General features: G+C 38.2%; 1 protein-coding gene and 1 long non-coding RNA gene across 6 annotated transcripts in view; one reads left to right on the top strand and one right to left on the bottom strand.

Annotated features, from left to right (window-relative positions):
* The window catches only part of SEC24A (SEC24 homolog A, COPII coat complex component), a 68633-nt gene that overhangs the window by 9341 nt on the left and 32193 nt on the right, over window positions 1-27099 (bottom strand). For all 4 annotated transcript variants that reach the window (XR_012374155.1, XR_012374156.1, XM_025860869.2 and 1 more), the window contains 13 exons: window positions 26823-26995; window positions 25630-25732; window positions 24053-24179; window positions 21701-21810; window positions 19521-19633; window positions 17455-17573; window positions 11467-11522; window positions 10175-10381; window positions 8784-8904; window positions 8293-8451; window positions 5292-5465; window positions 2466-2576; window positions 137-312 (listed from right to left, as the gene is read on the bottom strand). Coding sequence is in view for 2 of the 4 variants with exons in the window: in XM_025860869.2 (XP_025716654.1) it covers window positions 137-312; window positions 2466-2576; window positions 5292-5465; window positions 8293-8451; window positions 8784-8904; window positions 10175-10381; window positions 11467-11522; window positions 17455-17573; window positions 19521-19633; window positions 21701-21810; window positions 24053-24179; window positions 25630-25732; window positions 26823-26995 (1749 nt within the window). In the remaining 2 variants the exon portion in view is untranslated. The remainder of the gene's footprint in view (window positions 1-136; window positions 313-2465; window positions 2577-5291; window positions 5466-8292; window positions 8452-8783; window positions 8905-10174; window positions 10382-11466; window positions 11523-17454; window positions 17574-19520; window positions 19634-21700; window positions 21811-24052; window positions 24180-25629; window positions 25733-26822; window positions 26996-27099) is intronic.
* LOC141370258 (uncharacterized) lies at window positions 191-20569 on the top strand. Of its 2 annotated transcripts, none has more exons than XR_012374158.1 (3): window positions 191-327; window positions 8059-8176; window positions 20516-20569. It is a non-coding gene; the product is annotated as an uncharacterized lncRNA (long non-coding RNA). The 2 variants fall into 2 exon arrangements; XR_012374157.1 differs by lacking the exon at window positions 20516-20569 and adding an exon at window positions 8719-8811.

Raw genomic sequence — 27099 nt, 5'->3', positions numbered from 1 at the left:
TAAATGGCTTTAAGTAATACATACAAGTGTTTAGTGGTTCACAGGATAAAAATTTGGCATTAAAAAACTGGCATAAAAAATTGGCATAAAAAACTGACATTTTCACTATTTTAGTTTCTGGTTTTGATTCTCTTACCTGTTTAAGGAGAGCCAACACAAAGAGTGGGAAAAGCCGCAAAGAAAAAGGAACCATGAGTCCAGGCTGTTGGTTACTTAGGACTGAAGAACGATAAGCTGAAAGAGAGTCTATGACAGCATTCACCAGGGCATCCCGAGCATCACTCAGACTGGCAGTCACTGACCTGTCAACAGCTAACAGAGATGGAGGTAAGGACAAACAAGAGAAAAGAGAGAAGTTTAGCTACTACCCCCCACTGTTAAAGATACAAGAGATGTAATTTTTTTTCTAGTATACAAATTCTCTCTCCAATTTGTTACACAGAAGGAGCAAGTGAAGCAGTTAAAAGCTTATAGTTTGAAGAATCAAATCAAACTCTCCTGAAATGGGTCTCTATTTCTTAGCTGTATGACAATATGGCAAGGAATCTAACCTTCATGAGCTTGTTTCCTTATCTGTAAAATGGGAAAACTCTATCTTGTTGGATCTAAGTTGTTATTAATTATAATCCACCATCTTATGTTATATACCATAGAGAAAAAAAACTCTATAACTAAACACACATGCTTTCTTCACAGAGAATTTTATATTCTGTGATATATATATATATTACTGGAAGAGCCCTAGGGTGCCTGGGTGGCTCAGTAGTTGAGCGTCTGCCTTCAGCTCAGGTCATGATCCCAGGGTCCTGGGATTGAGCCCCGCATCAGGCTCCCTGCTCGGCGGGAGGCCTGCTTCTCCCTCTCCCACTCCCCCTGCTTGTGTTCCCTCTCTCGCTGTATCTCTGTCTGTCAAATAAATGGATAAAATCTTTAAAAAAAGAAAAGAAAAGAAAAAAAAGAAAGAGCTCCTGGACAGCTACTTAGATGATTCTTATCACCTGTCATGCCACTGTTTATGTGCATTTCTGCACACTCAAAAACCTGTGCTGAGACCAAGAGATGGATGCTTAACAGACTGACCCCCAACCAGGTGCCCCAATAGTACCACTTAAGACTTCAACTGAAGACTTCTTGATTTAAGATTTTTTTTTTTTAAGATTTTATTTATTTATTTGACAGAGACACAGCAAGAGAAGGAACATAAGCAGGGGGAGTGAGAGGGAGAAGCAGGTTTCCCGCAGATGAGGGAGCCTGATGCAGGGCTCAATCCCAGGACCCTGGGTTCATGACCTGAGCCAAAGGCAGACACTTAATGACTGAGCCATCCAGGCACCCCTTGATTTAAGATTTTGATAAAATGTGAAAAAATGTGCATACTGGAATAAATCAAGTTTAGAAACAAAATTAGTATTTGTGAGGCAAATTGTGAAAAATTTTTAAATCTACAAATAATGCCTGAAATATAGTTCTTATTGATAATAAAGAATGATCATATGATTACTAAAAGTATTAGTTCAACAAAATATAAAGGTAGTGACCCTCAAATTCGTAGGTCACAATCTTTAACTTTCAACAGCATATGAGACTAAAATAGGGTTGGATTCTTTATCAGCCTTCATTAAAGAAAAAAATTTCCCAATAGGAAATGCAAGAAAATGAGTAATTATTCCTAATATAGACAGGTCTGAGTGTGAAGCAAATGGACACAATGGCATCTTTCCTGAAGGAGAAAAAAAGCAAGAACCAAAATGATGTTAAGCTCTATGTATTTGAAAAAGGACCAAAAAAACTTCAGGAAGCAACTATATCTGATATGGAAGTAAAGAAGTGAAGGTATCAGTAAATTTCCTCCTAGCTCATGTGATCTGGCCAAGGCTGCAAACTTAATCTGTGAGAGTAAACTGGTTTTTAATCCTGAATTCCAAGACTCCAAGTCTAAAGATCTTTACAGTTCAAAGTCTGTTGTAATCCAAGTTACAGAGCTCATTAGAAAGTAGTATTGAACATTAAGTAAAATATGGTATTTAAGTCCATCATAGGCAGATTATGAGAAAGAAAGCAGTTTAGTAGCTGCCGAAAACCAGTGAGGGAAGGAGGAGAGAGTAGTGGGCAGTAACTACTGATAGGCATGAGGTTCTTTTTGGGGTGATAAAAGTTCTAAAATCAGATTGAGATGATGGCTACACAATTCTGTAAATATACTATAAATAGTAAGGTTGTATGCTTAAAATGGGTTATGCGAAGTAGTATATAAATTATATCCCAATAAAGCTCTTAAAATTTTTTTTTAAAAATCAGGTAAACTGCAACAGAGCCTTTCATTCAAGTAGTTACTTAGGAGGCATACAGAAGATCTAAAACACTGAAACCTTTAAAGCTACTTATTTAAAGGAAAATAAAACTATGTGGATTTTTCTAATATTATTATCTGTGAAATATTTACAATAGCTGGTAACGATTCTTACCCATATTGGCCAATAACCCTGAAATTGCTTGAACATCAGCTCCAAGAAAGACTTCATTCAGAGTTGAAACTACAGGCAAACACAAAGTATGAACACGAATTCTTCTTTCACCTTTGGAGAAAACACATAAATGATAGTAAGGCACAACTATATTAAAAAGTTTATATTAAAGTCTCTTAGAAAAATCACTTTTTTTTTTTAAGATTTTATTTATTTATTTGACAGAGAGAGAGACAGCGAGAGAGGGAACACCAGCAGGGGGAGTGGGAGAGGGAGAAGCAGACTCTCTGCCGAGCAGGGAGCCCAATGCGGGGCTCGATCCCAGGACCCTGGGATCATGACCTAAGCCGAAGGCAGACACTTAACGACTGGAGCCACCCAGGCACCCCAAAATCACTTCTTTTCAATTTAGAACCAAAAATGGGTTATTCAGTATGAAGAAACATCAAAACTTTAATGAATAAAATTCCTAAGTTTATCTCTTTTATTTCTTTTTAATGATTTTATTTATTTATTAGAGAGAGAGAGAGATCACGAGCAGGGGGGAAGGGTAGAGGAAGAAGCAGACTCCTCACTTAGCAGGGAGCCCAATGTAGGACTCGATCCCAGGACCCCAGGATCATGACCTGAGCCAAAGGCAGACGCTTAATCGACTGAGCCACCCAGGCGCCCTCTTATATTTTGATTACAAAATTCTTTTTGTAGGAGTGCCTGGGTGGCTCAGTCGGTTAAGCATCTGCCTTCAGCTCAGGTCATGATCCCGGGGTCCTGGGATCGAGCCCTGAGTCGGGCTCCCTGCTCGGCGGGATGCCTGCTTCTCCCTCTCCCACTCCCCCTGCTTGTGCTCCTTCTCTCGATGTGTCTCTCTCTGTCAAATAAATAAATAAAATCTTTAAAAAAAAAAATCTTTTTGTTTGGGGCATCTGAGTAGCTCAGTCGGTTAAGCATCTGACCTGGGATCATGAGGCTCTGGGTCATGATCCTGGGGTCCTGGGATCAAGCCTGGTTCAGGGTTCCTGCTCAGCGGGGAGTCTGTTTCTCCATCTCCCTCTGCCCCTCCCCCCTACTTGTGCTCCCTTGCACTCTCTCTCTCACATAAAATTTTTTTAAAAATTCTTTTTGTTCAAGGGGCGCCTGGGTGGCTCAGTCGTTAAGCGTCTGTCTTCGGGTCAGGTCATGGTCCCAGGGTCCTGGGATCGAGCCCCACATTGGGTTCCCTGCTCAGCGGGAAGCCTGCTTCTCCCTCTCCCACTCCCCCTGCTCATGTTCCCTTTCTCGCTGTGTCTCTCTCTTTCAAATAAATAAATAAATAAAATCTTTAAAAAAAAAAATTCTTTTTGTTCAAGTTACTACTGAAAAGGGATCATGATCAAATAATGGTAACATGCTAGTTTAAAAATCTCTTTTCTGGGGGCGCCTGGGTGGCTCAGTCGTTAAGCATCTGTCTTCGCCTCAGGTCATGATCTCAGGGTCCTGGGACTGAGCCCCACATTGGGCTCCCCGCTCAGCGGGGAGTCTGCTTCTCCCTCTCCCACTCCCTCTGCTTGTGTTCCCTCTCTCGTTGTATGTCTGTCAAATAAACAAATATAATCTTTAAAAAAATCTCTTTTCTGAACCTTTTGGTTACTTTATCTTTTTTGCTAATACAAATTTTGAATTAATATACATACATTATGACAACACTACTTCCACATGTGTTCTAGAGTGTTTTGACATTTAAAGTCCAAAGAAATTTTATACTTTCCTCTTTAATCAAAGAAAAAACTTTTAAAAGAAATCAATACAATATTTTCTCTTTAGTAATTACTCACAATAACAAAATTAATATAGAAACAAAAAAAACTTTTTGATAACCATCAAATGTCAAATATTATATCAACTTTTTAAGAAGTCTTTTTTTTTTAAGATTTTATTTATTCATTTGAGACACAGAGATAGAGAGAGAGAGCATGAGCAGGGAGAGAGGCAGAGGGAGAAGCAGGCTCCCTGCTGAGCCAGGAGCCTGATGTGGAGCTCAATCCCAGGACCCTGGGATCATGACCTGAGCCGAAGGCAGACGCTTAACCATCTGAGCCACCCAGGCGCCCCTCAACTTTTTAAAAATTTCTAACCAGCAAGACCTTGAATACCAATGAAAAAGAACAAGTAAAGAAGACCTACAGATGATATTCATACTACAACCTGTACTAATACATTAGGACTGATGAAAATGTATGTATGGGGAGCTCATACAAATTACTTTTAAAAAGAAATATCTGCAAAAAAGGGTAACACTTTAGACTTTCTATTCTAGACAACAGAGAGCTAAAAGAAAACATATAATGATTAGCCTATCGGCAACAACTAAACATACAGAGAGACTGAGAGAGATGCAGACACACACACACACACACAAAATCAGAGGCTAAAATGGAAAGGGCACTTGATGGGACCATGAACTGGTGAAATCTTTCTGAAAAGCAATCTGACAATACTAAGATTTTTCTAAACAGCCTGATACTAAGTAGACTCTCAGTAAATATCTGTTAAAAACAGTGGCTAAGAAAAATAAATACAACACATCTTGGTTTTACCAGGAATAGCAACAAAGCTCTTTAAGATGAGAAATACTCTTTTGGTGTAATAGAAATGAGTATCTCCACAAGAGAGGACATTCATTATAAGACAAAGAATACATGACCAAATAAAAAAACTTACCTTTGCCACAACACACTGTATTTATAGTTAACAATACTGGATTGTAAACTTAAAAAATCTGTTAAAAGTGTAATCTCATGTATGTGTCTTCGCTACAATAAAAACAAACAAAAAACAAACCCAACTTACCTTTGCTGGATGTATACAAGAGTGCAGACTGAAAGGAAACCAACTGAGTGTCCGTAAGATTCTCCTCCACAGACATCTGTACTGCATACCCAGCATCTGGGTTTACATTAGGCAAAGACAGTAAGTCTGTTGACCTAACAAAGAAGTTCCCATGGAAAGTATGAATGGAAAGACCTAGAAGAGAAAAATTATCAAAATGATTTACATACACCAATATACATACATTTACATTTTATCCTTGTCACTTATCAGACTGACAGTAAATTTAAAAGTTTAGATGTGGGGCGCCTGGTTGGCTCAGTTGGTTAAGGGTCTGCCTTCAGCTGAGGTAATGATCTCAGGGTCCTGAGATCAAGACCCATGTTGGGTTCCCTGTTCAGCAGGAAGTCTGCTTCTCCCTCTCCCTCTGTGCATGTTCTTCCTCTCGCTCTTGCTCTCTCTCAAATAAAATCTTAAAAAAAAAAAGTTTAGATGTGAGGGGCACCTGGGTGGCTCAGTTGGTTAAGTATCAAACTCTTTTTTTTTTTTAAAGATCTTATTTATTTGAGAGAGAGAGACACAGCGAGAGAAAGAACACAAGCAGGAGGAGTGGGAGAGGGAGAAGCAGGCTTCCTGTGGAGCGGGAAGCCCGATGCGGAGCTCAGTCCCAGGATTCTGGGATCATGACCCGAGCCGAAGGCAGACACTTAACGAGGCGCCCAAGTATCCGACTCTTAATCTCAGCTCAGCTCTTGATCTGAGAGTTTTGAGTTCAAGCCCCTCACTGGGCCCCATGCTGGGTGTGTAGACTACTTAAAAAAAAAGTTTAGATGTGACACTGTGATTTATAATAAGAAATATGTACTTGAGCTTCACTCCTTTCTAGCATAGAACTCCTAAACTCTTAGGATGATCTAAGTAATGAAATTCACAAAGGTGTCTTCTACTGTTGATGGAGTGACTTTTGGTAAGCACCTATGTAACCAAAGGATGGGGGCTGATTACCAGAGGACCCAACCATGTAATTAGAAGGTTGGAAATTACAGTCCAAACTGTCCCCCACCAACATCCTTCGGGGAGGGGAGAGGAACTGGAGGTTCAGTCCATCATCAATGGCCAATAATTTAATCAGCCATGACTATGTAAAGAAGCCTTCATAAAAACCCAGTAGGATGGGCTCCTTTGGAAAGCTTCCAGATTGGTGAACACATGGAGATTTGGGGAGAGTGGAGCACTCAGAGAGAACATGGAAGCTGCAGAAGGTCGCATACCCTCTCCCTTTCTCTATACTTTGCTCTATAGATCTCTTCCATCTGACTATTCCTGAGTTATATCCTTTTATAATAAACCAGTAATCTAGAAAGTAAAATGATTCTCTGAGTTCTGTAAGCTGTTCTGGCAAATTACTTGAACCCAAAGAGAGGGTAGTAGGAACCTCCAATCTATAGCCAGCCAATCAGAGCACAAAAAGAAACAGAAACAGAAAGCTACTCTGGTAACTACTTGGTTATGAGTGACACTACTACCTGAGTTGTTTGGAGATGTGGCAACGTTATAGAAGAGTTTGATACTTTACATAAGATATTACAAAGGCATTGTCAGTTGTTTTACTCAACCATTTTTTCTTTTTATTACAGTGACAGATAATAGAGAACTTCATTTGGCACATGGTTTGACTAAAAGATTTCAACATCTATCTAGTGGACAGGTCCATGGTTCCTTATCTTTTGATATCTTTTTGGCTATTTCATATAATCTTTCCACTTCAAAAAATGATTGCTTCACACCTCTTAACATTATTTACTTATTTTTAAAGATTTTATTTATTTGTCAGAGAGAGAGAGCACAAACAAGGGGAACAGCAGGCAGAGGGAGAAGCTTAGCAGGGAGCCTGATGTGGGGCTCAATCCCAGGACCCTGGGATCATGACCTGAGCCGAAGGCAGATGCTTAACTGACTGAGTCACCTAGGTGTCCCAGAAAACATTATTTTAAAATCTGAATAAAAGATTAGAACCAGGTTAATAATGTGAAGGAATAAAGTATCAAGAATTATTTCCCATTTTCCTAAGAAAGTAGTATCATTTAGCAGCTACAGGCATTTATCCTGCAAAACAAATTGGATTAAAGCATTCTGAAACTGTCAGACTATTTTCAAAGCAACACTGAGGCAAGCTGTTAGTAGCAGGGCAGACTGAGAAGAGCACAAATTAAAAGACCTGCTACTTTGGGCGCCTGGGTGGCTCAGTTGGTTAAGGGACTGCCTCCGGCTCAGGTCATGATCCTGGAGTCCTGGGATCGAGTCCCGCATCGGACTCCCTGCTCAGCAGGGAGTTTGCTTTTCCCTCTGACTCTCTTCCCTCTCGTGCTCTCTATCTCTCATTCTCTCTCTCTTAAATAAATAAATAAAATCTTTAAAAAAAAAAAAAAGACCTGCTACTTCTAGAAATGAATGGTGGGGATGGTTGTACAACAATGAAAATATACTTAATGCTATTCAACTGTATACTTAAAAATGGTTAAAGTGGTAAATTTTATGTTAAGTATATTTTACCACAATAAAAAAATAACTGTTTAAAAAAAAGACCTTTCATTACTACTGTCAATAAATGGAGTAAAAATCCATGCTTATTTGGATGTGGGGGTGGAGGGAGATTTTTTTTTAAATGAGAGATATAATTCAAATACCATAAAAATCACACATACAGTGTACAATGCAGTGGTTTTCAGTACATTCAAAATAGTCCCTATTTTCTTTTATAATGTTTCTTCTTTTTTTTTTTAAGTAGGCTCCACACCTAATGTGGGACGTGAACTCCAGACCCTGAGATCAAGAGTTGCATGCTCCAGCAACTGAGCCAGCAAGATACCTCTCCTTCCCTATTTTTAATTTCATATTCCATCAGTGTAAGTAAAATATCTTAGAAGAGCAAACCTTATGAATAAGACTAGCTGAAAATGTCTATTTACTGGTATCAAAAGCATTATATCTATGTAAGTGTGAAAAGAAAAGTGCCCCCCACCTTTCGTGCACCGAATCCTCATGACTGCCTCAAAGCCAATCTTTCGAGTGAGGTATCTCTGTAGTTCCTTCTGGAATTTCTGCACTTGTACTGGATTCTGCTGATGGTGGTAAGAAGGATAGTAATACACACTACCTGCTGAATACCGAGAAATACAACCTGGAAGAAAACACACACTTTTTAAAAATTCTGCAATTAACTATTATGCATGAAAAAAACTACTGGTGTTTGAATCAATCTTGCCTTAGCCTCCCAAAGTATTATCAAAAAAAGAGTATCTCATCCCTTTAAATAGTAGTATAAAAATGTCTCTATTATAAATATTTAGAAATATATAAATAAACGTTTAGAAGACCAAAAGATTTATAATAGACTCATTAATTCTCCCAAGGGAATAAAAATTCCTTCATTTTGTCCTTTATTTAGAATATCATCATATAAATACCATTTTCACATTCACTTCAGAAAAATAATCATGAGGAAGAACTCACCCAGAGAAGCCAAGTCAGAATACTGTCCACTGAGAAGGAATAAGTCCACAGCTACCTGCTGACCAGAACAATCCAAGGCTAATTTCTTGTAAAAGTCAGTTGATGGTGTCAAGTGAATTTCCTATTAATAATAAATTACATGAAGAAACAAATTTTTAATTATTAAATTGTCATAAAATTTTTAAAACCTATCTATATATACCAATATGTTAACAATTATCCCTGGGCATTCTAAAAATCCTTTCTTTTCAGTTCTTCGTTTTCTCAGTAAAAAACATATACTGCTTAAGAATTTTCTATTTTCTGGGGCACCTGGGTGGCTCAGTTGTTAAGCGTCTGCCTTCGGCTCAGATCATGATCCCAGGGTCCTGGGATTGAGCCCTGCATCGGGCTCCCCGCTCCACGGGAAGCCTGCTTCTCCCTCTCCCACTCCCCCTGCTTGTGTTCCCTCTCTCGCTGTGTCTCTGTCGGATAAATAAAAATCTTTAAAAAAAAAAAAAAAAGAATTTTCTATTTTCTACTTTTAAAAAGAAATACATCTATTATGCTAATTTCAAAATCTATTAAATGCTTAGAGTGCTGGAAACTATTTTAAACAATTCATGTGTACTATCTAGGTGGTCCTTTGAACTATTATAAGAAGCAGGTCCCATAATTATTTTCACTTTATAAATAAACATAAGGAAACAGAAGGGCAAAGAAATTAACTCTTCAAGTTCGTACATCTAAAAAGCAGTAGAGGGATGTCTGGGTGGCTCAGTCGTTAAGCATCTGCCTTTGGCTAAGGTCATGATCCCAAGGTCCTGGGATCGAGCCCTACATTGGGCTCCCTGATCAGCAGGGAGCCTGTTTCTCCTTCTGCCTGCCGCTCCCCCTGCTTGTGCTCTCTCTCTCTCTCTGACAAATAAATAAAATCTTAAAAAAAAAAAAAAAAAAGCAGAATTTAGACAGACTGACCCCATCATCATTATAGCATACAGCAAATACAGCAACTCTCATCATCTCTTGAAAAATACACATCTCAAACCAAATTTATATACACAAAGTGCTCAAAAGCAATCCATGGCACTTAATACGGCAGACTACTTTTTAGTGGTCATCCACATTCTACTTTGTTCCTAAAAGGCATATTCTTTAGACTGCAAGACTTTCTCATCAAAGGCAGGCTGCACTGCTAATGGCCTGCTGAATATCCAAAAATAAGGTAAGAGTGAATCAGGTGGCAAGTGTAACAAAACAGAAATTTCGGCATAAAAGAGAAATGCTTTGTCTATTTCCTTATACTCCCTCCTCTCCAGAACTGAAAAATAAATGAAAAACAGATTTTGTGGTCAAAGGGACAGAGCAGAGCGCCAGCATATATGGTAACATACATTTGATGACTTTCTAACCTTAGCAGATGACCTTTGGTTGGGCTCCTCTCGTGGCCTCAGGGCTCCCATTCCAAGAGTAGGAAGTTGTGTTTGAAAGACAGACATTCGACCACCAGTTGGCGACATCAGCTTAAAGGCAGCCTGAAGTGCAGGACCCAAGGCACTCTGGGTTTCCAGGGTCTTGGTGAACATTTGTGGCAATGTTTTCAGTAAATCTTGAACGAGCTTATAAAATAAAGCAAGAAAACTCAAAGATGTTAACAATTAAAAACTTCTTCCACAAAAAGTAACTAATACAGTAGACAAGACACTGAGTCATGATGATGGTCAGAGAATCTACACACAGTACAGTAAACAATGAAGTTGGTCAAATGACAAGAAAGCCATTTTAAGTCAACATTATAAATTGGCAAGCAAGACAATTCAAAATTGGGGCCTTACAGTTCTTGCACATGCAGTAGTCCAGCAAGACTATAAGTCCAAAATGTATCCAAAAGAACCATCACAGTTTAGATTTGATTTCTTTTATAATGCCATCAAACATGGCCTTCTCAATCACCTCTACACACTTTATTCTTTTCAATTCCAAAGTGATTTAACTCTTCCCTACTGAAAAGTCTAAGATAGCCAGTAAATTTTCCAACTAGTAATACTACTACAAAAGAAAAACAAAATGAAAAACTACCTATTCAGGTTAGGTTGTACAAATAAAGTTAAAGGGAAAAAAAGTACTTCACACTATGGTGAAGTCACTGTTGCCAACAGCTGAGACCATAGACTTGCTAGTTAAAATGTTACCCCTACGGCATATATGCATGTACAGGGTAGACAACATCCCCCCTTCAGACACATTCTGTTCACCTCTCACTGTATTATGTCATGGCAATTTCCAGGCAGGTAATAAGTTTCTTCTGAACTGACCCCAATGACACTCTGTGAATCAGAAAAGCAAAGGGCACTGAAAGCAGCCTAGCTAAAGTGCTTCTATGTAGTGACCAGAAGCTTATCTGAGCAACCCTCCCAATTTCCCAAATGGTGGCAAGGCAGGTTTCCTTCAGGTTTTCCTTTATGAAATAGGCTTATCTTCTACCCTATTACAAGTATCTTGCTACATTAGACTTAAAAGCCATTGGTTCAAGGGTAAACTCGAGATCTATTCATCTGATGAATTTTAACTAACAGCAAATATAAAATGTTACACATCTTAGAAATGCCTCAGAAAGAAACAAAACTTTACTTAAAGTTCATTTTGAAAATACATTCTTTCAATATTTCAAAAAAATGTGTCAGATAAGAAAATGTTAACTTACCTCTTTACTTTCATTTAAATTTACTAATAAGTTCTCTGGCATAGGTATAAAAACATCTGAAAAAATAAATAAGTATTTCTTTTAAACAAAATGTAATTGTTAAAGATGTTCTAAACACTTAACACTGATATAATTAACCACCCCCAGGGATGCCGGGGTGGCTCAGTCGGTTAAGCGTCTGTCTTCGGCTGAGGTCACGATCCCAGAATCCTGGGATCAAGTCCAGCATCGGGCTCCTTGCTCAGCAGAGAGCCTGCTTCTCCCTCTGCCTGCCTCTCCCCTGGCTTGTGCTCTCTCTCTCTCTGACAAATAAATAAATTCTTAAAAAAAAAATTAACTACCACCATAATTTAAAGAAAAGCGACCTCCTCTATTATATATAGCACTTCTACGTATGTTCAAAAGCCACCAAAGCAGCATTGATTTAGGTATTTATTGCAACTTATCTATTACCATGTAAAAGGTAAACAGCCTCCTAATTAGAAAATATTGATCTGTAAACACTCCGTATTTAAGACAACAGTTTAGAATCCTACTTACTTTACATTCTTGCTTAGCTCTCAAAACCAGTGGTCTTGGCATTTAAAAAAAAAAAAAATGTTGACTAAGATGACACACAAGACTGCTATGTCTTTACAAAGAAGTAATATAGCCCGACAATACCTCTGTCATTCAAAAAGCACATACTGGGCGCCTGGGTGGCTCAGATGGTTAAACGTCTGCCTTCGACTCAGGTCATGATCCCAGGGTCCTGGGATCGAGTCCCGCATCGGGCTCCCTGCTCCTTGGGAGCCTGCTTCTCCCTCTGCTTCTCTCTCACTCTCTCTCTCTCTCCCTCTTTCTCTCATGAATAAATAAATAAAATCTTTAAAAAAAAAAAACAAAAAACAAAAAACAAAAAAACAAAAAGCACATACTGTCTCATAAAGAAGGTCCCCACTAGAGCCTATACTTACGGGACTACAAGATCAAGTAAATGAGAAGGTATGCTAACTGACCACTTCAGATGAGCTCCTCAGGATTCAAATTTATTTTTACTTAGGAATTAAATTCTCTTCCTTTAAAAGGAAGCAAACTGTGGGTGGTGGTGAAGGATTACAAGAAGTCTTACTTTCTACATTATGGTACTTTTTTTTTTTTAAAGGCGTATTAATGTTTGTAAAAAATAATACCAAAAAGGGGCGCCTGGGTGGCTCAGTCGGTTAAGTGACTGCCTATAGCTCTGGTCATGATCCCAAGGTCCTGGGATCGATCCCTGCATCCAGCTCCCTGCTCCCTCTACCTGCTGCTCCCCCTGCTTGTACTCTTTCTGTCAAATAAATAAAATCTTAAAAAAAAACAAAAAATTATTTGTAACATTAAATGTTTACTTTAGCTGTCACATAAAAATTCTATAGTCGGGGCACCTGGATGGCTCAGTTGGTCAAGCGTCTACCTTCAGCTCCAGTCTTGATCTCTGCAGAGGTCCTGGGATTGAGCCCCACATCAGGCTTCCTGCTCAGCAGGGGGTATGCTTCTCTTTCTCTCCCCTCTCCCTTTCCTCCTCCCCACCTCTCTCTCTCTCTCTAATAAATTATAGCTTTTAAAAAAAAATCTACAGTTGACTAGATTTTCTCTTTTTTCTTTAAAATTAAAAAACATTTTGGGGCTCCTGGGTGGCACAGTCGGTGAGGTGTCTGACTCTTGGTTTCCGCTCAGGTCATGATCTCAAGCCCCATGTTGGGCTCCACACTTAGCATGGAGGCTGCCTAAGACTCTATCTCCCTCTCCCTTTGCCCCTCCACCCCACCCCGTGCGCTCTCTAGCTTTCTCTCAAACAAATAAATCTTTTAAAAATGAAATTAAAAAAATTAAATTAAAATTTTTTTAAAGATTTTATTTATTTATTTGAGAGAGAAAGCATGAGTGAGAGGGGCAGAGGGAGAGGGAGAAACAGACTCCCCACTGATCAGGGGGCCTGATGCGGGGCTCGATCCCAGGACCCCAGGATCATGACCTGAGCCGAAGGCAGACAATTCAACTAAGCCACTCAGGTGCCCCTTAAAAAATGTTTAATAGGGCGCCTGGGTGGCTCAGGCGGTATGAAGTACTTTTTCACTGGCTTCTGACACTCTGCATGATGTTTTCAAGGTTCACTCATATTGCAGTACCTATCAGTATTTTATTCTTTTTTGTTGACAAATAATATTTCATCGTATGGATATACTTTTTGTTTATCCATTCATCAAATAATAGGCATTAGGGTTGTATCCACTTTTCAGCTGTGTTGCTATTAACATCCATGTGCATATTTTCTTACTTTTCTTGAGTATATACATTTTGAGTAGAATTGTTGGGTCATATGGTTTAACTCTGACTTTTGGAGCAAGTGGCAGACTGTTTTCCATAGTGGCTGCAACATTCTCCATCTCAACTAGCAGTGTATGAGGGTTCCAATTTCTCCACTTCCTTGCAAATACTTTACTTGTTACTGTCTTTTTTTTAACCTCCGCTGTGTGACATCCAGCAAGGGACACTCCATCTATCAGCTTATGTACAAAACTGAGATGCTGGACCTTATCAGTGAATTCACAATTTGGCCCATCTTCAGAATCACCTGTTCAGTGATTTTATTTCATGCAAAATAAGTATCTGGGTGAATAGGTTAGGGAATGAATGAATAACCTGGCTGGTTTGTTGTGAGATTTAGAACAACCAAGACAGAAGGGGGCTCTCCTCAACTACTGCCCTAAAAGATGTATAGTGAATCCTCACTATTTGTAGATTCTATATTTGCAAATTTGCCTACTCACTAAAAATGTTTTTAAAGATTTTATTTATTTATTTATTTGACAGAGAGAAAGAGCACAAGCAGGGGGAGCAGGAGACAGAGAAGCAGGCTCCCCTTTGAGCAGGGAGCCCGATGTGGGACTCAATGCCAGCACCCTGGGATCATGACCTGAGCTGAAGTCAGACGCCTAACCAAGTGAGCCACCGAGGCACCCCTACTCACTAAAATTTATTTGTAACCTCAAAATCAATACTCATGCTGCTTTTTTTTTTTTTTTAAGATTTATTTATTTATTTTGAGAGAGTGAGAATGAGAGAGAGAGAACATGAGAGCGAGGAGGGTTAGAGGGAGAAGCAGACTCTCCGCTGAGCAGGGAGCCCGATGCGGGACTCGATCCTGGCACTCCAGGATCATGACCCAAGCTGAAGGCAGTCACTTAACCAACTGAGCCACCCAAGCGCCCATGCTGCTTCTATGGACATTCATAGACATGCTCAGAGCACCAAAACAATTTGAGTTTTGATTTTGAGATTTTCTAATTAGTCTCATTGTGGTTTTCATTTGTATTTCCCTGATAACTTCTGATATAGAGCACATTTTCAAGTGCTTATCAGCCAACTGTTTATAGAAAATATTGAATACCGTGAACTGAATAGAGAGACACGTCTGTTCAAACCATTTACCCACTTTTTAAATTGTGTTTTTCTTGTTAAGTTGTAGAAATTCTTTATATAATCTAGATATAAATTCCTACACTTTTTAAAAAAGATTTTTATTTATTGGGGCACCTGTGTGACTTTGTTGGTTAAGTGTCTGCCTTCGGCTCAGGTTATGATCTCAGAGACCGGGGATCGAGCCCCCCATTGGGCTCCCCACTCAGTGGGGAGTCTGCTTCTCCCTCTGCCCCTAAACCTGCTTGTGCTCTCTCTCTTCTGTCTCTCTCTCAAATAAATAAAATAAAGATTTTATTTACTTGACAGAGAGAGAAAAATAGAAAGAGAGCGAGAGTGCACGTGCACAAGTAGGAGGCGCAATAGGCAAAGGGAGAGGGAGAAGCAGGCTTCCCACTGAGCAAGGAGCCCAATGCAGGCCTTGATCCCAGGACCCTGGGATCATGACCTGAGCCAAAGGCAGCTCAACTGACTGACCCATCCAGGTGCGATGCCCCTAGATACAAATTCATGATCAGATATATGATTTGCAAATATTTTCTCTCATTCTGTGGGTTGTCTTTTTACATACTTGATGGTGAAGCACAAAAGTTTTTAATTTGGGGGGCACCTGGGGTGGCTCAGTTGATTAAGCAGCCAACTCTTGATTTAGGCTCATGTCATGATCTAAGGGTTGTGAAATCGAGCCCCACGTCGGACTCCATGCTCAGTGGAGAGTCAGCTTGAGATTCTCTCCCTGTTCTCTGACCCTCCCCCTACTGTGTGCTCTGTCTCTAAAATAAATATTTTTAAAAATTATTTTTTAATTTTAAAGAAGCCAAATTTATCTATTCCCTCCCCCCCTTTTTTTTAAAAGTAATCTCTAGGGGCGCCTGGGTGGCTCAGTTGGTTAGGTGACTGCCTTCGGCTCGGGTCATGATCCCGGAGTCCCGGGATCGAGTCCTGCATCGGGCTCCCTGCTCAGCAGGGAGTCTGCTTCTCCCTCTGACCCTCCCCCGTCTTGTGCTCTCTCACTCTCTCTCTCTCTCTAAATAAATAAAACCTTAAAAAAAAAAAGTGTTAAAAGTTTAAAAAAAAAATTAAAAAAATAAAAGTAATCTCTACACCCAGTGTGGGGCTCAAATTCATGACCCTGAGATCAAGAGTCAGATGCTCTACCAACTGAGCCAGCCAGGTGCAGCTATTTTTTATTTTGTTGTTTGTACTTTTGGTGTTATATCTAAGAAATCACAACCTAATCCAAGGTCACCAAGATTTACTTCTGCTTTCTTCTAACAGTTTTAATCTCACACTCCAGTCTATGATCCATTTTGAGTTAATTTTTCTTAACTGTGGTAAAGTATACATAATACAGAAAACACCTTAACCATTTTTCAGTTTGTTTGTTTTTAAGTAAGGTCTATGCCCAGTATGGGGCCTGAGCCCCAAAGGCCTCCCCTCTTTATTCTTTTTTTTAAGATTTTTCAAAAAATTTTTTTATTTGAGAGAGAGCAAGCAAACATGGGCTGGGGGCGGCAGAGGGAGAAGCAGGCTCTCTGATGTGGGGTTTGATCCTAGGACCCTGGGATCATGACCTGAGCCAAAGACACTCAACTGAATGAGCCAGCAAGGTGCCCCTTCCTCCTTTTTAATATGCTTTAAGGTAAGGAGGGTCCAACTTCATTCTTTTGCATGTTTACTTTTCCCAGAACCATTTGTTAAAAAGACTGTCTTCTCCCCATTGAATAGTCTTGGTATCCTTGTCAAAAATCAATTCAGCATAGGGACTCATGGGTGGCTCAGTCGGTTAAGCGCCCAACTCTTGATTTCAGCTCAGGTCATGATCTCAGGGTCGTGGGCTTGAGCCCCATGTTGGGCCCCACACTGGGCGTGCAGCCTGCTTGGGATTCTCTCTCTCTCCCTCTGCCCCCTCCCCCGGACTTGTGCCCACATGCACCCTCTCTTCCTCTCTCAAAAAAAAAAAAAAAAATTCAAGGGCGCCTGGGTGGCTCAGTCGGTTAAGGAACTGACCCTTCAACTCGGGTCATGATCCCGAGGTCCTGGGATTGAGCCCCATGTTGGGCTCTCTGCTCAGGAGGGAGCCTGCTTCTCCGTCTCCCTCCTGCTCTGCCTACTTGTGCTCTCTCTGTCAAATAAATAAATAAAATCTTAAAAAAAAATCAGTTCAGCATATATGTGAGGGTTTATTCCTGGGTCCTCTATTCTATTCCATCTCTCTTATATGTCTCTCCTCAAGTACTTTTTGAATAAATGAATGAGAAGGGAAAAAGAAACCTACATTTAATCAGAGTTTGAACATTAACTTGTTTTTGTTGCCTCAGAATTCACTTTACCTCCATTACTGTTTTCTCTTCTGTAAAATGAGGGACTGGACTAAAGGCCTCTTACAATTCCAATAAGCTTATGATTTTATACTCAAGGTCTTCTTCCTCAATATAGCACAGTCATATCATACACACCAAACATACATACATAATGTCAAATATTCATGATATATTTATAAAACTGAAAACTCCTAAGGCGTTTCAATAAGTATATACTATATACCTTCAATATCTGAAACGATTAGCATCTGAGGTTGAGCAAGACCTTCTTGAAGACTGTAGAAGTGGATTGTACTATCAAATGTAATGAAGCCAATTTTTGTCCTAGTGTTGCCAGGAAGCCTACAAACAAATTCAGAAGAGTATTGCATCAAGTTTTTCCATATACATACATATATAAAAATATCTGTGAAGAGTTAATATAAAGAACTACTTTTGTATTATGGAAATTGTCCCAAAATAAATGCATAATCCACCCAATGTTTAATTAGCATGAAAACAGACCCTACTCAAATGAAAACATTATGCATAATCCAAACAATCAACAAAACCCTGCAATAATACAGCAATCCAAAACTCACTACACCTATATAAAGTTACATAAATCACATAGGAAATGGTATATAAAAAAATATTTGAAAGTATATACAAACCTTCTCATGTTCTTATAGTGAACTTTGTAGATGATTTTAACAAAAATAGTTCAAAAAATTACCATTTAGCAATTCTAAAATATTGTATGTGTGTATGTATGTACACGTATGCATATACACATATATGCACACATTCTGTATTTTTAAGTTGAGCATGGAGCCCAATATAGGGCTTGAACTTAAGATCCTGAGATCAACACCTGAGCTGAACTCAAGAGTTGGACGCTTAACCAACTGAGCCACCCATGAGCCCCTAAAATATAATATAAATTAATATACTGCACATCTTTTAAAAAGTTTACCCAAATTTCTTCTTACATTGTTCATCTTAAGAGCAGCAAAAGTATCTGTCTTAAATATGTGGACCTTCAGTTTCTTAGACAAGCTAGTTTTCATTCTTGTTGCTCATTAAAAATACAAATGCTGGCAAGAACAAGGAAGTTCCTTTCACCCAGGTGAGGTACTTAGTCCATTTCTGATAAGATCTGGTCCTTCACGGGGCGCCTGGGTGGCTCAGTCGTTAAGCGTCTGCCTTCGGCTCAGGTCATGATCCCAGGGTCCTGGGATCGAGCCCCGCCATCGAGCTCCCTGCTCAGCGGGGAGCCTGCTTCTCCCTCTCCCACTCCCCCTGCCTGTGTTCCCTCTTGTTGTGTCTCTATCTGTCAAATAAATAAATAAAATCTTAAAAAAAAAAAAGATCTGGTCCTTCACAATCTTCCATACCACACAAGAACACTATATTTCATTACAGTGAAAAGTCATACTAGCTTTTATAGGTTACACTAAGTATCTAAGAAACCATTTTAAAGTACAGATATTTTGGGATGCCTGGGTGGCTCAGTCGGTTAAACGTCTGCCTTTGGCTCAGGTCATGATCCCAGTATCCTGGGATCGAGTCTCGCATCGTGCTCCTTGCTCAGCCTGCCGCTCCCCCTGCTTGTGTTCTCTCGCTCTCTGACAAATTTTAAAAAATCTTAAAAAAAAAAAAAAGTACAGATATTTTAAGAGACTTAATAGATATGACAACTAAATGTAACATGTATACACTGTTTGGATTCTTATTTCAACAAACCTACAATAAAGGCATTTCTGACACAACCAAAACCAAAAATTGAACCACGTAGTAAATCATATTATGGATTTACTGCTAATTTTGTTTGCTGTGATACTTGTATCTTAGGGTTAAAAATAATTGCAATTGGGCACCTGGGTGACTCAGTGGGTGAAGCGACTGCCTTCGGCTCAGGTCATGATCCTGGAGTCCCAGGATCAAGTCCCACATCAGGCTCCCTGCTCAGCGGGGAGTGTGCTTCTCCCTCTGAACCCTCCCCCCTCTCGTGCTCTCTCTCTCTCACAAATAAAATCTTTAAAAATAATAATAATAATTGCAATTATTTATAGGTAAGAAGATAGGCTGACAGAGATTTGAGTGAAAATACTCAAGGGGGAAAAATATGTTTGTGTATGGGAGGATTAGATAAATTTATGTTTCTCAGAGAGAGTGAGACCTGAAATTAACAAACGAGTCTAAATGGACATTTAGAACATAATTATATATAGCATTTTTTTGCATTTTGAAACTATTCATTTTGCAAACACTGCTAGTTTCAAATTTAAGCTGAATTAAGATACTTACAAATCCAGATTGTCCAACAAACTCTGGCAAACTGAATTCAAGTATCCAGTTTCAACTGCATTGTGAGATACATCAAATACAAAGAGGTACACTGGAGGTTGAGGTGGTCGTAACTGAAGAAAAGAAAGATCTCATTAAAGACATTTAACAGGATTAAATCTAAACTTACCATCTGTCCAATCCACCTACAACAAAACAATAAACATTATTTACAGATTAAATGGAGACACTAATAAACAATAATGGATTAAGAAAATAATATAGAGGGACGCCTGGGTGGCTCAGTCGGTTGGGGGTCTGCCTTCGGTTCAGGTCATGATCTCAGGGGCCTGGGATCGAGTTCCGCATCGGGCTCCCTGCTCAGTGGGGAGCCTGCTTCTCCCTCTCTCCCTCCCTGTGCTCATGTTCTCTCTCGCTCTCTCTCTCAAATAATAAAATCTTTAAAAAAAAAAAAAGAATATAGAAATAACAGCAGTTTTAAAAATAGGCAAACCATATTATATTGTTTTCAGATGCAAAATTAAAAAAAGAAAAATGAAGATGTGATTGCCCTAAGTAAGAAGAGTTTTTCTCTAGGACAAGGAGAGAAAATGTAGTCAGAAGGCTTCTGGGAATATTGGCAATGTTCAATTTCTGACCTGCACGGTGCTAACACAGGTGTTTATAATTATTTGGTGACCTACACATTTATGTTTAAAAATTTCTGAAAGAGATCTCCTCTTCCTCAATTACTTTTCCACATGTACACTATATTTCACAATTTAGGGAAATTACAATTGTGAAAGTGACAAATCAAGTTAGCCTGAGCTGGTTCCTTAACCAACACATTTTAGTCAAGATCCATAAAAATGTACAACTATATTTTAAAATTCCAAACTCAAAGATTTGTTCTCAAGTCAATAAAAAGCATCAAATAACCATAATGAGAACTGAGCATGTAGTATACTAACTTTTTTTTTTTTGGAGTGTACTAACTTTTATATTTTTTTGCACAGACCACTTGCCAGATTCATAGCATATGTCACCTAAGAGATAAGCGGAGAAGGAGCAAAACACCTTGCAATAGGTAAGTTTACAAATTTTAAGGAAGTCAGTTTTGCAAATCCCGGGAGATAAAAAAACACCCCAGGAGGCCAATACAAAAGAACAGATGCTTCTTCTGATTTTTTGGCTTTAATTCAACAAAGAGACACTAGGGAAAACTATTACCAACCATTTAAGAGTCACAAAACTGTCTTCTACACTGCACTTTTCTGTGGTGAAAAGAAAATGAACTCTCATAATTTCTATTTCCCATTGCCCAGAGATTACCCCACAAAAACATAACAAGGTAAAATAAAATATAAAAAGTTAGATGTTAAGTCTTATCTTCATATTCCCTTTATTTAGAGGCAATTATGGCATGGTGAAAGAGTAACCAAATCAAAAGGCATGGATTTTTATGCAAGGTCTCCCATTTACTTAAAGGATATTTGGCAAGTCACCTAAGTCTTTTCACATCTGTAAAACAGGATTAACAGCATTCACCTAGCTTAATTCAGACAGTTGTTTGTAATGATCAAAAATATGTAAGTGCTTTGTAAAATGTAAAGTGCTAATGAAACATTAGACATAATTATTATTTTAAAAATGCCAAGAACTCAGATTCTCATACAAGTGTGTTATAGTACTTGCAAGAGAATGTTTATCACAGCATTATTAGAAAAAAATTGGAAGTGACTTAAAAGTAAATATGATCCTGGTATTACCTTACAAATTTCTCGATTGATGCACAAGAAACATAGGTGAAATTTTACATATACTTTCACTTTTCAAATTTACTCTTATATACTAATTAACATTTATAATGAACAAGTATAACTTATAAAATTTAAAAACATAAAATTTTGTTAAAGGATGCTACAGTGTTTTACTTAAAGCCCATTGTTTAGGGGCGCCTGGGTGGCTCAGTCGTTAATCGGCTGCCTTTGGCTCAGGTCATGATCCCAGGGTCCTGGGATCGAGTCCCACGTCGGGCTCCCTGCTCAGCGGGAAGCCTGCTTCTCCCTCTCCCACTCCCCCTGCTTGTGTTCCCTCTCTCGCTGTGTCTTTCTCTATAAAATAAATAAAATCTTTAAAAAAATAAAATAAAATAAAGCCCATTGTTTAATAAATATGCTACATAAAAAATGAAACCTTACCATGTATTCTGAAGGAGCCATAAACTCAATGGTAGCATTCTGAACTTCAGGTCTTCTGTGAGGTTCTCCATAAACTCTAGTCAAAGGGTTGTACATGAATTCCTCAGGAACTATAAGTCAACAACATACAATGATAAAACTGAAAGGATTAAGTGTGATATATCTTGCATTTAGTGGTTTTCTTATTTTGAGGATTTAGAGATAAGACAACATAGACTAAATATTAAAGGATAAATATACTTTGTTTTTGAGTTCGTTTCCCCCACACTCAATGGCACTAAGTATGTCTTGCTTTTACAGCCACAATCACAGTGATTTTTCTCTTCCGACCTTCTAATATACTCTGTCTTAATTCTTGCTAAAATTGCTTTCCTAAAACAGCTTGAAAGGATGATAAAAATTCATTAAATACCAATTATTATCTTAAATGTGACACTAAATTTTGTTTTAAATTTCATAATGGTACACAAATATTAACATTTGACACAAAATGTATAGACTCTGGCTGACCCTACAAAGCCATGGTAAAAATACTTCACAATACTATACTTATAATATACTAGTGCTCAAAGAATATTTTCTAAATTAGCATTGCATCTGTCTTCCCATTAACTGTTTAGAAATTCAAATTCCTACATATGTTAAAGAGTAAGCCATAGTTCATAAAATGGTCTGGGCTGCATATTAAAGTGACTTCTACCTTTATTTATAACTTTATTTCACATACTGAAGCACATATAAGATTTTAAAGGCATACCAAACACTATACATACATTTTCTAAATTTTATTAGAAAGTAAAAATTATGTTCTTTCTCTATGCTCACTTTACTCCTAAAAAACGTAAGAATGGTTTTTTTTTTTTTTTTTAAAGATTTTATTTATTTATTTGAGAGACAGAGAGAATGAGAGAGAAAGCACATGAGATGGGGGGAGGGTCAGAGGGAGAAGCAGACTCCCTGCTGAGCAGGGAGCCCGATGCGGGACTCGATCCAGGGACTCCAGGATCATGACCTGAGCCGAAGGCAGTCGCTCAACCAACTGAGCCACCCAGGCGCCCACGTAAGAATGGTTTTTAAAAAGCTCTTAAATTCCCCATTTCCCAATGCTTAATGAAATTTCCTTTCAAACAGAGACCCAGTTTTCTTTTTTCTTAATTTTATTTATTTATTTATTTTTTTAAGTAAGCTCTACGCCCAACGTGGGGCTTGAACTCACTACCCCAAAAACAAGACTCACACGCTCCACCGACCGAGCTAGCCAGGGATCCTGGAGACCTAAATTTCAATGTGGATATCAAGTATACCCTTTTTCTTCTCTAATCCTAATAAAGTGTTATTGGTTAGATGATATTCCTTATAAGGTTTGTTTGTTTGTTTGTTTGTTTTAAAGATTTTATTTATTTATTTGACAGAGAGAGGCACAGTGAGAGAGGGAACACAAGCAGCGGGAGTTGGGGAGGGAGAAGCAGGCTTCCTGTGGAGCAGGGAGCCCGATGCAGGGCTCGATCCCAGGACCCTGGGATCATGACCTGAGCCGAAGGCAGACACCTAACGACTGAGCCACCCAGGCGCCCCCCCCGCCCCTTTTAAAAAATTTTATTTAGGTTAGATGATATTCCTTAAACACAGACTGTAAGCAACTTCTGAAAGAGATTTCCTCTTCCTCAATTACTGAAAAAACTACATTCAACTAATCTTCTAGCACTGCCCACCTCCCTTCATACAGCAATGAATGTATCTAATGGCAGCTATTCTGTGGACTTATTATCTTTCACCCTAGAGAAAAGGCATGGGACAATTTCTAAATAAAAATATTTCTTAAATTATAGGCTTAAATAATACCATGAAATATGCCATTTATTATATACCCAATATAATAAATGTAAAAAAGTGGTATCAGAATAATACCACATTTTCTGGGCGCCTGGGTGGCTCAGTTGGTTAAGTGACTGCCTTTGGCTTAGGTCATGATCCCAGAGTCCTGGGATTGAGTCCTGCATCAGGCTCCCGGCTCAGCGGGAAGCCTGCTTTTCCCTCTGACCCTCTCCCCTCTCATGCTGTTTCTCACTCTCTCTCTCTCTCTCTCAAATAAATAAATAAATAAGATCTTAAAAAAAAAAAAAGAATACATTTTCTGTTCAAAAAGTATGTAAGTATTTATACACACACACACACACACATATATGTATGTATAAATGTGTAGAAAAAGTTAACAGAAGCTATCTTTGAGTAGAAGGATTATAGGTAAGTAAGACAGGGTATTGGGTTTTGGTTTTTTTTTAAAATTTCATATTATCTGCTTTCCCAACAACGTAAACTGAAATTTGTAAATGTTTAAAAAAGAAAACATACCATCATTGACTCGGTAACATAAGTTACACTTCCATCTCCTTTGATCCAGAAAGCTGACAAAAGGGTTGATGTATGTCCTGCATGAGCGGCATCTCACAATTGTACTGGAGGTAACCACAGGCAATTGCTAAAAAAAAAACAGAATTTTTTAAAGGCAATGATCATCACATCTAAAGGCCAAATACTAATTCATACCTTTCAAGTAACTTCTGGGATACTATAATTTTAGAGAAAAAAACCAAGGGTTAAAAAAGGTGTCCAAACTGTCACACAAGAATATTACATAGCTAAAATGTATTGATTTTAAAAACTACTATTTTTCTCCATGAACATTCTCATTAAATCCTGCCTTTTAAAAAGTATTTATTTCCTCATTAAACATTTATATTATAAAACCAACATGGTAAATATCCAATGTATTTTTGAGATGGATGGTAAATGGCCAATGAAATGACTGAGTAAATTAGGAATTTTCTTCATTTTACATTAAGAGCTTACTAAATTCTTTTTTTTTTTTTTAAGATTTTATTCATTTGACAGAGAGAGAGAGACACAGCCAGAGAGGGAATACAAGCAGAGGGAGTGGGAGAGGGAGAAGCAGGCTTCTCGCGGAGCAGGGAGCCCGATGTGGGGCTCGATCCCAGGACCCTGGGATCATGACCTGAGCCGAAGGCAGACGCTTAACGACTGAGCCACCCCAGGCGCCCCAAGAGGCTTACTAAATTCTCATGAAAAGTCATAAAATAAGGGTAAATTATATTCAAGTATTCAATTAAACTCTGCAATTATGCTCCTATTTTAAGTTTATCCTACATACTAGAAGTTCTAAAGTCTTAATATAAATTTGTTTTGGGATAGTCACTTCACTTATGTACTGATCCTCCCAAGAGTATGTCAAGGTCCCAGAGCCTTATGACAAAAGTGGAAGGGCTTCTTTGTTTTTCCCTGGAGGGAAACAGCAACAGCCTGCGAAAGCAACAAATTTACTCCAAGAATGGCAGAACTGGGAGACTGGGTATTTTATTTATTTATTTATTTATTTATTTATTTATTTATTTATTTATTTAAATTTATTTATTCATTCATTTAAATTTATTTATTTATTTATTTATTTGAGAGAGAGAATGAGAGAGAGAGAGAGAGAATGAGAGGGGGGAGGGTCAGAGGGAGAAGCAGACTCCCTGCTGAGCAGGGAGCCCAACGTGGGACTCGATCCCAGGACTCCAGGATCATGACCTGAGCCGAAGGCAGTTGCTTAACCAACTGAGCCACCCAGGCACCCTGAGACTGGGTATTTTAAATGGGCAAATAATTTACAACTTTTAAAATAGCATGGTTCATTTATTTATTTCCTTTCAGTATCTCTTGAATTTTTCAAAATTGGCTTATTTTACCTCATTTTGAAGTGTTTGGTAATAAAAATGATGGCTGAATTACAAATAAAGGAACCTGTCAATGGTCAAATTCCTAAAGATGGCTCAGATAAATTCCACATGTGATTCTTGCACTACTGTAGAAAATTCCTCATCACCAAGATAATTTTCCATTAGACATTTACTTTCATTAGTGAAACATACCACTAGGTCTTTGAAAGGATGAAGCAGCAGTCCCAAAGGAAGTTTGGCTTTATTCAGTAAGGCCTGAGTCTGAGGAATGCTAGTCAGTGTGCATCTAAATAACCTACAACAAAGTAAAAACCATGTATCATAAAAAAAGAATCATGTGTCAGTTGTTGCTATGATTATTTTTGAGCAAAAAAAAAAAATTTGAAAGGTACACATTTTAACAGTGGATGAAATTACAAAAACTTTTCAATAGGCCCTCTCAAATTTTATACCATTAAATATTTAAGTCCTATTCAGAAAGAGAGGTTGGATAGTTACAACCCAGTATTATATAACTAAAATAGTCTCTTCTTGGCTTGGCTTGTGCATAAGCAGCCCAGACTAACAAATGACTTATTTTTCTTTTCTTTTAAAAGATTTTTTTTATTTATTTATTTATTTATTTATTTATTTATTTATTTATTTATTTTTAAGGATTTTATTTATTTGATAGAGAGAGACACAGCAAGAGAGGGAACACAAGCAGGGGGAGTGGGAGAGGGAGAAGCAGGCTTCCCATGGAGCAGGGAGCCCGATACGGGGCTCGATCCCAGGACCCTGGGATCATGACCTGAGCCGAAGGCAGACGCCTAACGACTGAGCCACCCAGGCGCCCCTTATTTTTCTTTATATAAATTTAGATTACAATGGAATTAAAAGGTGATGACACAAATGTACAAATGCAAGCTTAAGTTTATTAATGAAAAGATCAGTTTTGTTGAAGGTTCTAAAAATAACAAAATTCAATTTATCAGAAAGTCATCACCACATACATTTAAACTAATGATCCATTTTAAGGGACAAAAGAGTATTACGTTTGTTATGAAAAATAATTTAAAATGAGAGCAAATAAAGGATTATGTAGAATCAAATCCCCGTATGTTGGACTTTAAAAAAAATGTATTCACCACAATGATATTGAGTGTCATAGTTCCATTAGAGCTGCTAAGAGCAGTCATCAGCCTAGAAGTTAAAACCCTATTTCTTGAGTTAGAATATTTCAAATATCAAGTAAGCAATTAACAAAGATCTTTTTCCTGCATGCAAAACTATTTTCATAAGTTAATGTTTGTACTGCTTGTTCATAATAGCATGGTTCCCCAAAAAATCCAAAACTTCTAGAATAAAATGTCATAGTGAATAAGAAATGCTATTTGAATCCTTACTCTGGGTTACAATTGAGTTTCTGGATATCTTCATGCAAATTTGGAACAGAAGGCTGCAAAGGTGTTGCTGGAAGCATATTTCTTTCTTGAAGAAGATTGATAACTCTTAGCCCCTCTGGATGTAGACTTAATCCACTCATGCTCGCAGTTAAATGATTAGCACCTAAGGGAGTCTAGAGATAAATAATTTCAAAGTAAGTAGTCTTTATATTTTCAGTTGAAAACAGAAGTATATAAGGACTTGGTTACTTAATTTTTCTCTAAATAACAAAACTAA

The sequence above is a fragment of the Callorhinus ursinus genome, unplaced genomic scaffold (genome assembly GCF_003265705.2).
Source record: "Callorhinus ursinus isolate GAN/ISIS: 27379988/994484 unplaced genomic scaffold, GSC_fseal_2.0 scaffold30, whole genome shotgun sequence".
Lineage (NCBI taxonomy): Eukaryota > Metazoa > Chordata > Mammalia > Carnivora > Otariidae > Callorhinus > Callorhinus ursinus.
The sequence above is the reverse complement of the archived record's forward strand: the minus strand, read 5'-3'. Positions and strand labels throughout refer to the sequence as shown.